This window comes from Galeopterus variegatus, unplaced genomic scaffold, assembly GCF_000696425.1.
Source record: "Galeopterus variegatus unplaced genomic scaffold, G_variegatus-3.0.2 Scaffold4641, whole genome shotgun sequence".
NCBI lineage: Eukaryota > Metazoa > Chordata > Mammalia > Dermoptera > Cynocephalidae > Galeopterus > Galeopterus variegatus.
The window spans coordinates 19,157-32,319 of NW_007730752.1; the positions used below are offsets into that span (position 1 = coordinate 19,157).

A 13,163-nucleotide genomic window follows, 5' to 3' on the forward strand; every position below is an offset into this window, starting at 1 on the left:
TAAACACAATCCTGTACAAAATTCTACATCAAAAAAGAATTGCCCCTGTACTGTAAACTCAGTGTCATAGTGTGCTCCGTTACTATTTCTCTCAGTTTCTTAATAGATAAAATATGAATAAAAGTAAAGTAACCATAGAATGTGTGGATTTAGAGGAAGAAAAGTGTTCAGCTTTTTCCCGTTATTTATTCAAGGCAGTTCGACTGTGTGTGCTTAGACAGTCTCTGAATTCCATGTACTGGAGTTGCCAAAACTTGTGGTCCTGCTCAAGGAAGGATTGTTGTTGAACTTGCTTGTTGGTTGTGAACCTGGAGATGGAAGCTCATCCTCTACAATGAAGTAATCAGGAACCAAATCATAGGTATTAATAGGGAGCCTGGCCTCTCTAAGAAGTTCCTGAAAGTATACGGGTTGGGCATTTTTGATACAAATATTAATATAATGAGTAATTCCAAAATGTTCACTCAAGATCTGAAAGAAGAAACTGTGGAGAAAAGTATTAGACATGCTTTCAGAGCACCGGTTCTCAAACTTGGCTACTCATTGGAATCGCTTGGGAAAAATTTGAAACAACTGTAGCCTGGGTCCTTCCCTAGAGATGTTGACTATGTTGGTATGTGATGCAGCCTGGGAATTACATGTTTTAAAAGCACCTCAGGTGATTAAGTGTGCAATTAAGATGGAGAATTACTGATCTGCAGAAAAAAAGCAGTGAGCTAGGAAGAGGGTGCTAAGCACTTGAAACTTAAAAGTGTGGTCTGACGATCAGTTGCACCTGCATTCCCTAGGGGCTTGCTAGAAATATAGAATCTCAGGCCTCACCCCAGATTTATGGAATAAAGAAATGCATTTCACCCAGACCCCTGAGTAGTTCCTAATGCAAATTAAATTTTGAAAAGCATTAAGGCACTTGAGCCCCACAGGAGTACTTGGACGGCTATGTTAAGGCTGTAATTAAAGGTTTCTTCCCAGCCCTAATCCCTTCCACTTAACCAAACAGGCTTCAATCTTAGTTTAGTTTTAGTAGTATGCCTCCATAATGGAAAAAGATGGTTCTTTATTACCATGAATTAAGTTGGATTTCAAATGAAAGTCAGACTTCTCCAACAGTCTAAAAGAATTTTCTGAGTAGGCAGAGAGCTTGTTCTATTATAGTTCCCATAAGCAATGGTTTCTCAACCTGAACTACATATTGAGATATACCCAGGAGCTTTTATAATATACTGGTCCCACATAGGATATAATAAATTAGAATTTCTGCTGGTGGAGCATCAACACTGGTATGCTTTTAAAGCTCTCCAGAGCAGTTTAGTGTGCAGCTAGTTTTGAGAACCACTATGGATGAACTCTAAGTTTGACTCCTATATATCACTGCCTCATTTAATCCAAATCTAGGGCAGTAAGTCATTTTGACTTTGAAGACCGTTACCAATTACTTCAATTAATAATAGATTAACCTGCGTTATAAGATCAATTAGATATTTAGTGCATAGTAAGTTGGTATTCATTTCAGTTCATCCCTATTTTATAGGTAATAGTTTATTATCTACATTAATGAATGAAGTAATGGCAAATATGTAAAATAGTAATACCTAAATAACACTGATATTTTACTTTATAAAACACTTCATTTCACAGTTTTTTTGCTTTGTCATATCTTTAGACAAGTGTAAAAATTAGTTTGTACTCTCTAAGTGCATGCCAGCTCACTGATGAAAAGAGACATCTTCAATGTGTTTGTTGGCAAAATGAAAGCAACTGCTATTAAAAATCCCCAGAATAGATATCATCCAATACAATTTTCTGGCTGAGGGGCCAAAATTGCATTTCAGGTGAAATGATACATGCAGATTGCATCTTGATCTTCCAACATGAGTTGATAATGACTAGAAAATCAGATAACTAAATGGAGTGGTTGAGCATATGACTTAGCTGAAGGAAAAACAAGCATGTTTCTTGAGCAAGATGAACAGGCTTAACTAAATCAGTGCCAACAACTTTTTAAAAAAATTCCACGAGCTATTAAAAACTGAATAATATGCAGTTAAAACCTCTTCTCAAATAATTTCTATTTCAATATTAAAAGTTAAAGCTTAAAGCACAGAATACCATTGCAAGTTGAATTTCTTTATTCCCAGGTAAGTCACCTATTTAGCTCCTTATGTTTTCTACTTACATTTCTATTTCAATATTAAAAGTTAAAGCTTAAAGCACAGAATACCATTGCAAGTTGAATTTGTTTATTCCCAGATAAGTCACCTATTTAGCTCCTTATGTTTTCTACTTATTAATAAATACTTTAAACAACACTTGTAAAGACTATTTTGTAAGACATTATTAATATATTGTTGATAACGAGATTTTCAAGTACAAAAATAAATATGAATGTTATCAAAATGACACAGCCTTTGAGATTCCTGTGCTCCCTGATGGGAAAGACTCCATCCAGATCACTAAAACATTTCTTTAAACCTGACCTCTATGATCAGGACAGGCCTTTGAATACTGATGATTTAAGTGCTTAATTTATGTTATTAGGTGATATCAGCATAAAATTTGAGAAACCTCAGGTTACAAATGATCTTTAAAAAAAAACTTTCCTCTTTTCCATTAGGCTTACAGTCATTCTTAGACCAAAGCTTTAAGTTAAATGAAAATCTTTAATGGCCTATGAAGAAAATCTGTAATAATAAATTGTATCTAAATATAAACCATTATATATTTATGATTAAATGCTTAATAAATGATGAACCATTTAACTGAGAACAATCCCATTATGTGCACATTATAAACTTTTCTTGTAAATTCTGTTACTGAAATATCACCATTTTATCATTTGCAAATCTTAGAAGCAAATCACATAGGAAAATAACAATGATATTGAACAAATTCGGGGGAGTGTAACGTTCGGTTTTAATAGGTAACTGTTTTTATGTATTGGGTGATTATAGTTTGTTTTGTTCTTTTACAGTTTTTAGAGTAGTGGAACTGTCTCTGCTTCCATTTACTTTAAATGTGATGTAAAGAGTGTATAATCAAACATTTAAGAGACAAAATTATAAATCATGTGGAGAATAGAGAAAATTGCTCAGGGTAGATACTGATTCTAGATTTTATAGTAACTACTGGTATGATCTCAGGTTAAGTACTTCATTGTTGTTGGCAGATGCCTCATATGTAAAATGCACAGATTTGGCTAGATGCACTCTTAGGTTGTTATTGATTCTTAAAATACTCTGTGATTTAAATTCTGGTTTAGTCATAATGTAGTACAAATAATAAACAGGATAACAGATTTCAATTTTGAGTTTTGATTTCGACAATACTTACTGTTAGTGGTGGTGGTCCTGGAGGTCCCATATCTCCCTAAAATAGATTAAAGAAAACTTGTAATTACCTATAGTTCTTTTTTGCACAATAATTTATAAATTTCTGAGTGGATAGAAGCAATATCTATAAATAAATCTTAAAGGACAGAAAAAATAGAATTTCATCTTGATAAGTCTCTGCACAATGAGAAATTTATCACGTGCCCTTTAGCTCTCATGATGTAAAAATCACTTTGTGCACCTCCATGCTTTCTGCAACAGCAGAACTTGTTTTGAAAAGTTAAAATAATCTAATTTTCTATTCTTTTGTCTACTAATCCAAAATTAGAAAGAATATTTTTTCAAATACGGCTACTTGCCAATGGCACAGCTGGGAAGTGTCACAGTGACAGAAAATTTTTCTGACAAAGTAAGTACAAGGATCAGCAGAAATAAGAAGTGGATCTCCCCAGTTCATGCCTCCCAGCTGCAAGAAGCAGTCCCATGGCCTCTTCTAAAGCTCTGCTGAACTGGCATTGCACTTGCCACCAAATGTAAGGGACTTTGCCTATATTTAGGTATTCTTAAATACTAACAATACTTTGCTGGCCTATGAGAATACAAATTTCCAGGTGGATATATTGACAAGCTATTCAAAATCTTTATTAAAATCATTTATCTAAAAGTTCAGCTCTATGCTTTATTGTCTCAGGAACTCTTTATTTCATAAGAACTCAAAGTCATTAAGACCAAGCATCCCAGCTATGGTTCTTGTTTAGGAGAACACTATAAAGACCATATACTGGGTAGCATGGAGCACTAGAATGTTGTATTCTCACATTGAGAGTATCTCTAGGACTTTTTCTTTTCTCAGCAAATATAGCCATCTTTAGCCATAAAGTTAAGATTTAGCATTGTATAATCATTATATTTTGGAACAATTGAATTAAAATAACTGATAGTTTTTAAGGAACATTGGCGTAGAAAAGTCACTGAGGACCAATTTGCAAGATCACCATCAACGTAGAGATAAATACAAAGATAGACAAAAGGATTTCTAAATGTGCTGAGAATGGAGAGCAAAACAGTGCAAAATACACACCTGTACAATTTTCATCAAATTGGGATCACCTAATGACCTTATTCAAAACAACTTGCTTTTACTATTTCTTAATTCTCTTCAAGATTACTGCCTATATGCCATTATGAAATAGCATATGAGAAAAAGTGGCAGGAAATGGAGCATTTAGACTAAGACTGAGATACAAATTTAGCCTCCTTTGCCCTCAAAGCCACTGCTTCACCATTACAGTAGCAGTTCAGTGTTATTGGAAAACTTCCCCAATACAGCACACATTTGCTAATTTGGTGACTGAATACCTGACATTGTTAAGCAAGGGTGAGAAAAGGGAAATCTTATAAACATGAGTTAATTTCAACTAGCAGTTGTGTATTTAGTCTCTTCAAACTAATTAAATGAACCTAAAGGCTTTTCTTGTTCAGATGTTTTTAACACAACTGCCTTTGGTTAATTTTAGAACGCTTCTGGGAGGTAAACAGTATCAACAAGAAATTACTGCATAGGTTCTCAGGGTTTTCTTAGGAAATGGTTGGCACTCTGCTGGATAAATACGATACCTTTTCTCCTTTTGGGCCAGGTGGACCACGAGGACCCAAGTCACCTTTCAAACCCTGTACAAAGAATATAACCAATGTGATTTCTACATAGTTCTCAGAAAGCTTCAATCTCTAACAAGTCATTAGTAGCAAAACAAATCATAATTTACCGAACTCCCAAATCCCATTCTTGCCTTTGTAGTCTAGAGAGAAACAGAGACAACTGGCACTAAATGATAAGCAACATCTGCGCTGTGGTGGGTACAGATACATTAAATCAGCGCAAATCCTCAATACTGCATATTTGTGCAACTTTGCTTCCTGCTAAAATTACATTAATTCACCATCTGGGAGAACATCATTTAGATCTATATGAGCTTTTAAGTATCCACTTTGGATTAAATTTGTGGATGTTGTAAATACCTTTGATTTAGCATTGATTTGGCCTTTATAGAGCTTGCCAAAAAAATTCAAGAGTTAAATCAAAAACATTTTTACATCTCTATCAAGAAATCTAATTGTGAGGGGAAAAGAGATGAAGGATTCTTTCTTTTTCTATCACTCACAAAGCTGGAGCTACACTGTAATATCTTTCCTGTTTTAAAGTATGTTTTAGTTCTCTAATTCCTATCTTTTTAACCTGAATTTATAAAGATAGCAAATGAAACTATATAAAACATAGACAGAATATCAGATACATATTTTCATGAATCCTCTGGACTCCTGGGTTTTGTAAATGGGTATTTATTTGGTCTGTCTCAGAAATGACAGCTTTCAGAAATACCACAATAGATTTTACTGGAGGAGATCAGTTCTACAACTGAATGGATTCACAGTGCGAACGAAAAGAAAGTTAGAGATATCCTAACTGTGTGGTAAATAGATACCACAATAGATTTTACTGGAGGAGATCAGTTCTACAACTGAATGGATTCACAGTGCGAATGAAAAGAAAGTTAGAGATATCCTAACTGTGTGGTAAATAGAAAAAAAATCTTCCTTTGTCCCTTAATTTAACACATTGGATGAGGGAAGAACAATAATGGAGAAAAGAAATATCCTGAAGCCACTCAATGCCCAGTAAATCTTGGCGTCTTACTGTTCCTAGCTGAGAGCTCCAGCTATTATTACTCTGACATTTTGTAGTGAGTAAGTAATGCCAAATGCCATCACCTGTAGCTTCTCCATATAGTTGTCCATGACAAATGGAAAGAAAGAAAAGAAAATTGAATACTTAAAATAATCTTTTTGCAGAGAGTATGTGAAAACTGTAATCTTACACTTCAAAAAAATTTTTTTTAATGGATGAAAATAACATCTAATTTACTAAGAAACTTTGTAGTTGCGTAAATGTCTTTGTGGATAAAACTCATAGCAATGTTTCTTTCCATCATTAACTTGAAATATTTATGGAAAAAGAATAAGTAAAAAAATAAATAATATCTGAGATATGGTATTCTCTTATTATTTGAAATATCCATCCCTTTCCTAATCTAACACCACATACTGTATTTGTACATGCTTCCAGAGTATAACTTGGCAACAGCATATTCTAAAAACTCGGGGGAAGAAAACTACCATTTCTGTGAACAGATTTTATTGTGAATTCATTCACTCATTTATCCATTTATTCAGTATATACCTCATGTGCATCCCTCTTGCAGGCCTTTAAACCTGCACTGCCCAACACAATAGCCATGAACCACATGTAGCTTTTGAAGCCTTGAAATGTGACTACTTTGAATTGAAATTTGCTGTGAGGGTAAAATACCATCGGGTTTCTGATATTTGGTATAAGAAAAGAATGTAAACTATCTCATTAATTATTTTTATGTTGATTATGTGTTGAAATGATATTTGGATATATTGGATTAAATAAAATATATTATTAAAAGTAGTTTAACCTGTTTATTTCTACTTAATGTAGCTATTAGAAAATGTTATGTATTTACATTTATCTTGAATTTATGTCTTTCATTATATTTCTATTGGATAGTACTGCTTTAGAGATACAAAAAAGGACAAGAAGTTGAGACACTCCCTGTGACTGAACGTTAGGCTCCTCTGAGCTCTTTCTCAACTAGGTCTGGACCTTGGCCCTCATCCTGTCTTTGGCCTTCCCAGCCCAGTTATAGCAAGATTCTTGCTAAGTCAGTTTAGAGAGCATCTTCCATCCTTGATATTTGTTTGTCATCCTCTACCTTTGTGGAGATCAAGTTCTGCATCCCCTGCCTTTGATGTCTAAGTCCTTGGCCTGTCTTTAACAACAGTCCTTTAGCAAGAATCATCCTACTCTTGATATCTCTTCTTAGTAATTTTCCATCCACTGACCACGTTCACCCTGCTCATTGGCTATAAATCCCTACTTGTCCTTATTGTATTTGGAGTTGAGCCCAATCTCTCCTCCTTATTGCAATTCCCCTGTTGCAATAGTCTTGAATAAAAAGGCTTTCTTACTATTTTTGTAAAACAAGTGTCAGAATGATTCTTTCTTTATTATGAGACTCCCGTCATAAGAGGAAAGTAACTGACAATAAACAGGTCAATAGTCTGCACATGATGCGTGAAGGGGAGAGAGCTACTACTTCAGGTAAAGTGCAGTGGTGACCTCTGCTGTTGCAGAAAGATCCAGCCATGCAAGGATCCTGGGGGAAAGTGTGGGGGTAAAGGAAGCAGCAAGCAAAAAAGTTTCCAAGGTGGAAGGAGTGTTATGAGCACGCAGGTAGGGAATAGAGGATAAAGTCAAGATTAGCCTGGGGTCATAGCCTGGGGTCACGGCACAGGTCATGTCATATAGAGAATTCCAGGACATGGCAAGAAAGACGAGTTTTGTTCTAAGTGCAATGGGAAGCCACTTAAGTGTTTTAAGGAGGAAAATGACATCATGTGACTATGTTTTGCTTTGTTTTTTAAAAATAAACCACTTCGGCCATGATGCGGGACATAGAATGTAGGCAGTAAGGATGGAAACAGAAAAGGGGCTATGACAGGCAAGAGAGCAGGATGGCTGGAACAGGGTAGTGACAGTGGAGATGGAGAGAAGTGGTCAGAGTTGGCACATACTGGGAGGCAGGACTGGCAGATGTGCCAGAAGTAAAGGCAGAGAAAAGGAGGTATCAAGGCTGATTTGTACTTAAGTAACAGACTGGGAGGTTTTTTCCCATTTACCAAGCTAAGAAGTTTATTAAAAAGAGGTTTTATCTCTCTTGCACATGTAAAACTATGCAGAGAAAAGACAAACATTAAAAAAAGAAATGGCTGCTAAAGACCCTGAGTATACAGTATTCAAGAAACATTATTGAACATCTATAAGTATGTAAGACTAAGCTATGTACTCCTTTTAAACATGTAAATGTGAAACATAATTTTGAAAGTGGAAGACAACATTAAGCACAACATTCAAGAAAATTGTTAACTCTGGGGTGGGGGATGGGACAGGGTAAACCACAGAGACAGATTCTCAGGGGAGAATGATGTCTCGTTCTCACCTTGAGTTCTGGGCACATTGGTGTTCCAGTTATAACCATGATTCATAACCATCATCTATGTTACATATATTATTTTATAGGTATAAAACAGTACATTGAAAAATTTTAAAGATTCCTGCCTGACAAATTAACCCTGATGGTAACTTGTAGGGAAGGGACTTATTGGCAATTGTGCCACTTAACTACTCCTGGTTCAATCAACTATGGGCAGGAAGGAGGTGAGGGGATAATGCAACCTATTACAGCTGATGTGAATATTGAGCTCCACCATAGCAAGTTTGAAGGGAGCAGTTCTCAGGGGTGCCTTATTCTACTGCAGGTGTTCAAGACTCCAGAGATTTGGATTTCAGGAGAGGCCATGAAATGGCCTTTCATGAATAATCTTGGATGAGTTATTTAAGCTTCACCGTTAAGTTAGGTATAAGTAATAGTTATCTTGAAGGGTTGTTCTGAAAATCATATGTTGTAAAAACATTTAGCACATGGTAGGCACTTAATAAATGCTGCCTTACTTTTCAGGTTCAAATTTAAGGGATAAGTAACAGTTCATTCTGTTCAGTTTTATACCAGTTTGATGGATACGTAACAACTGTTTGAGCTCACATAGGATAAAATGCAGTTGAGAAGTACTGCATTCGTCAAGCTTCTACTTTTATGGCTATCAAAGTGGGCCCATGTCACTCATCTCCTGTGACAAAGTACAATGTTGTTAAGGCCAGAGCATCGTAATAGGCTCTGAGACACAGATCAGTAATGCTTTTCTCAAGTGCCATTTTCCTTCTCATGTCACAGTGGTGCTGCTGTCAATGGTGATTGAGTGCTGGGGAGAAAAGACACCATAAAGCATAAAGAATCAAATGGAAGACTCTAAATTCAGTATTGAATAAATGGGCATCCATTATTAAGGTTCTCAATAAAATTCATGTATATAAAGATTCTCAAAAGCACAGTAGTTGACTCTGCATGCAATGTGGGGATAGAAACTCTTATCTAAAGGCTAGATGAAAGCTGGAAACAGTATTACAACCAGAGTTATAGAAGCAGGTAGACTGTGAAACTAATTTTTATTGGAAGACCTGCTACTCATGTGACATAGCATATTTAAAATCAGAAGATGATACAAAATAATGTTATTTGTTAAAATTTTTAATCCATTAATTAATTCTTTGCCTCAGCTTCAACTGACTGCCTCTTTTCCCCTAGCAATGGCAACAGCTGTTGCCAGCTGATAGCTTTGTTTTGTGCTTTCAGTATTTTTGTGTTCAGTAATACAGATTACTTTCGTATAAGGAGATTAACATGATTATTTTAGAAACATCGAATGCTGTAATTCTGATAAGGGATGTTTGAAAGACCATAATAAAGATGCAGAAGAAGAGACTAAATTCAATGATTGAAATCAACTTTTCTAAGATTATATAACTCCACAAAAACAAATAAATAAAAGACTTATCTATTAGAGCTAAATGTGTTTTATTTAACCCAGTTTTTATAATAGTGAATGTTTATACAGCTCTTATCATATGCTAGACACTGTCCTAAATACTTTATGCATGATAACACCTTTAATCTTCACAAAAAACCTATGAGGTAAGTATTATTAATCATCCTATTATGCAAATAAATAAACTGAGGCACAGAGAAGTTAAATGATGTACCAAGTAGTATGCCAGCTAGTCAGTGACAGAGCTGGGATTTGAACTCAGGGAGTCTGGCTTCAAAAATCACATTCACAATTTTACAATATTCCCTCTCAAGTCCATTCTAAGATACCATTGTTGAATGTATTTCATATTAGGCTTTAATCAAAATCATTTATTTATATACTAGAATGTGTGCAAAGATGAGGTCTTGTATTTTGAAGTTTTAATTCTAGCAATTCAAACTTTTGACAATTTCAATATGTTTTGTATGCATTATTTAAATTATTAGGGAAATATGAGCATGCATGTGTTTAGTAACACCATGGAGATAAACCAAAAGTTTATACACACACACTATCAAACATGCATTTAGAAAGATATCAGACCATTTTTGTTATCCCCCAAACCAAGGGCTGCTACTAGCATTTAGTTTAAGTTGGTGAGCTTCAAGAATGCTAAACATTCTGCTCTTGCAAGACAGAATAGAATGTCCCACATGGCAAAGAATTGTCTTGCCCCAAATACCAATAGCGTCCCATTGAGAATGACTGAACTGCTGCATACTTCCCTTTAAATTAATGTCTACATTTTCCAAAGTGAGCTGACCCATTTTGTGGAAAAACTGGCACAGAAGAAGTTATTATAAGATACACTGACATCAAGATATGTAATATGCAAGAATAAAGACTATCAAAAAAAGAAGGCTGTTTTAATTCATTTAGGAGGAATATTAAATCATTCCAATTTACTCTAACTTAGAAAGTAGTTGGAGTGAGCTGGCCCATTGAGTTTTTTCTCTATGCATTCAAACGGAATATTTCTGAAGTTATAATCCCCATCATGGCTTGACTTTAATTCAAATTGAAATAGCCATTATAGGGCCGAGCCCGTGGCGCACTCGGGAGGGTGCGGCGCTGGGAGCGCAGCAGTGCTCCCGCTGCGGGTTAGGATCCTATATAGGGATGACCGGTGCACTCACAGCACTCACTGGCTGAGTGCAGTGCGGCCGGTCTCAAAAAGGACAAAATAAATAAATAAATAAATAAATAAAAAAGAAAAAAGAAATAGCCATTATAATACCCTTCATTCCCTAAGAATGCGTACCTGTGCTTATTGAAAGTCAGAGCTGACTGTCATAAATGCTGAATTACTTTAGTTTGCAGAGTCAGTTTGTTTTAGCATTGAAAAATAGGCAATGGCATGTGGTATGGTTTAGTGGGAAAATCAAACATTTCAGTCAAATATTCAGGGTTAAATGTTGATTTTAGGGGCCGAGCCCATAGCGCACTCGGGAGAGTGCAGCGCTGGGAGCGCAGCAGCGCTCCCGCTGTGGGTTCGGATCCTATATAGGGATGACAGGTGGGCTCACAGCACTCACTGGCTGAGCACGGTGTGGCCGGTCTCAAAAAGGACAAAAAATAAATAAAATAAAATAAAATAAAATAAAATAATAATAAATAAATAAATGTTGATTTTAGTATTTTCTAAAAATTGCTTAATTTTCCAAGCCTCTATTTCTTGCTTCTTAAAATAGAGATGCTATCACTCCCCACTCTAACTAGCCCATAAAGCTGGATGAGGATTGAATATCAAATTCCTCATGACAACAGTTTGTGAACTATAAAACAATATTAACACCACCACCACCAGCAATAGTGTAATAACAGAGCATTTGATTCTTTACTTCTAGTGATAGTAGAGGAGAAAGACTTTTCATTACTTTTCCTGATTTCTCCTTAGTCATGACTTCTGAGTATCTTCTGCAAAATTATAGAAAGGAAAATAACATCATCTACATATTAATCAAGTAACTAAGTGAGAAAAGTTAATGTGCTCTGTCATGCTCTATGGTGTACTTAATGAGCTACATTAAACAATTACAGTGCTAAAGAAATGGCACCCCTGCAATTTGGGCATGCAAAGGACTCCTTTGGGATCCTTCGTGAGCGGAAACCATCACACTCCCCACTCAGCTGTGGGCTCTCTCAGCAGGTTGGTGGTATTCAGGTTTGGAACTCATACAGTGGCTGCCAGAGGGCTGGGGCATGTAGTAGCATGTATATATCAATTAATTAGTTCTAAAAAGCCAAATTACCTTACTTTCAGACAACATGAGAAAAATTTCCAAATCTCTAAATTGATGTGAATATATTTCAGGTTCTAACCTCTTAAATCTCCTTCTAGTTTTATTCAAATGTTTGGAAAAATCCTTTCTCTATTTCTCTATTTCAATTCTAACATTATCTATATGAACTTCTAAAAAATCTTTGTTTTGCTCCACTATCCCAGGGAGCTCACACACATGTAGTTTGGTTATCTTTTGCAACACTATAGTTAATTTCTTTCAACACTCCTGTATTTCTCATAAGTTAACAACCTTCTCAGAAAGAATGGTCAAAATGTTGGGCTGTTTTTGAGTTTTCACTCCAATCAAATGATATATTTCATCTCTTCAATATCACTTGCTATACCGTCCCTTCCACTTCTGTTATCCTAGTTTTGGCTGTAATTATTTATATTATATAACAACTGCTCAGTTTTTCCAGACTAATATTCAGCAAGTAGTTATTGAGAACTTTTCCCAAACATTTACTATGTACTAGGGATTCCAAGACACGAGGTCTTTGCTCTGATGGAGAGCTCAGTAGAAAAAAAAAGCAAAGGCCCAAATTCTATCCATTTCAGAACATGCTATAAAATGAGTCTTCATTTAAAAACATTGTGGACCCAGCTGACCCGTGGCTCACTCGGGAGAGTGCGGCGCTGGGAGCACAGTGGCGCTCCCTCCGCGGGTTTGGATCCTATATAGGGATGGCCGGTGCGCTCACTGGCTGAGCGCGGTGTGGGCGACACCAAGCCAAGGGTTGCAATTCCCTTACTGGTCACAAAAAAAAAAAATCATTGTGGACCAAGTCCCCCAACCCTTGTTCAGAGGAGGAAGGACAAACATCCCCACATCAGTACTTTCCATACTCTTGCTCCAGGTGTGTTCCAGTTTTGTTTTCCCCCTGGTGCCTTATATGTATCAGGAACTCAAACAACTTGGATGAATGCTTGAAATCTCATGCTTTTCAAGTTTATAATCTTAATAATCTTTTTATATAAAA

The 13,163-nt window shown here is 35.8% G+C and overlaps 1 protein-coding gene across 1 annotated transcript in view; it reads right to left on the minus strand.

Moving 5' to 3' along the window:
• Positions 1 to 213: 213 nt before the first annotated feature.
• LOC103603502 (collagen alpha-1(XIX) chain-like) overlaps positions 214 to 13,163 on the minus strand; it is a 109,509-nt gene continuing 96,559 nt past the window's right edge. The window contains exons 10-12 of the mRNA XM_008588032.1: positions 4,947 to 5,000; positions 3,331 to 3,366; positions 214 to 396 (exon numbers count right to left, since the gene is read on the minus strand). Of these exons, the coding sequence (XP_008586254.1) occupies positions 214 to 396; positions 3,331 to 3,366; positions 4,947 to 5,000 (273 nt within the window). The remainder of the gene's footprint in view (positions 397 to 3,330; positions 3,367 to 4,946; positions 5,001 to 13,163) is intronic.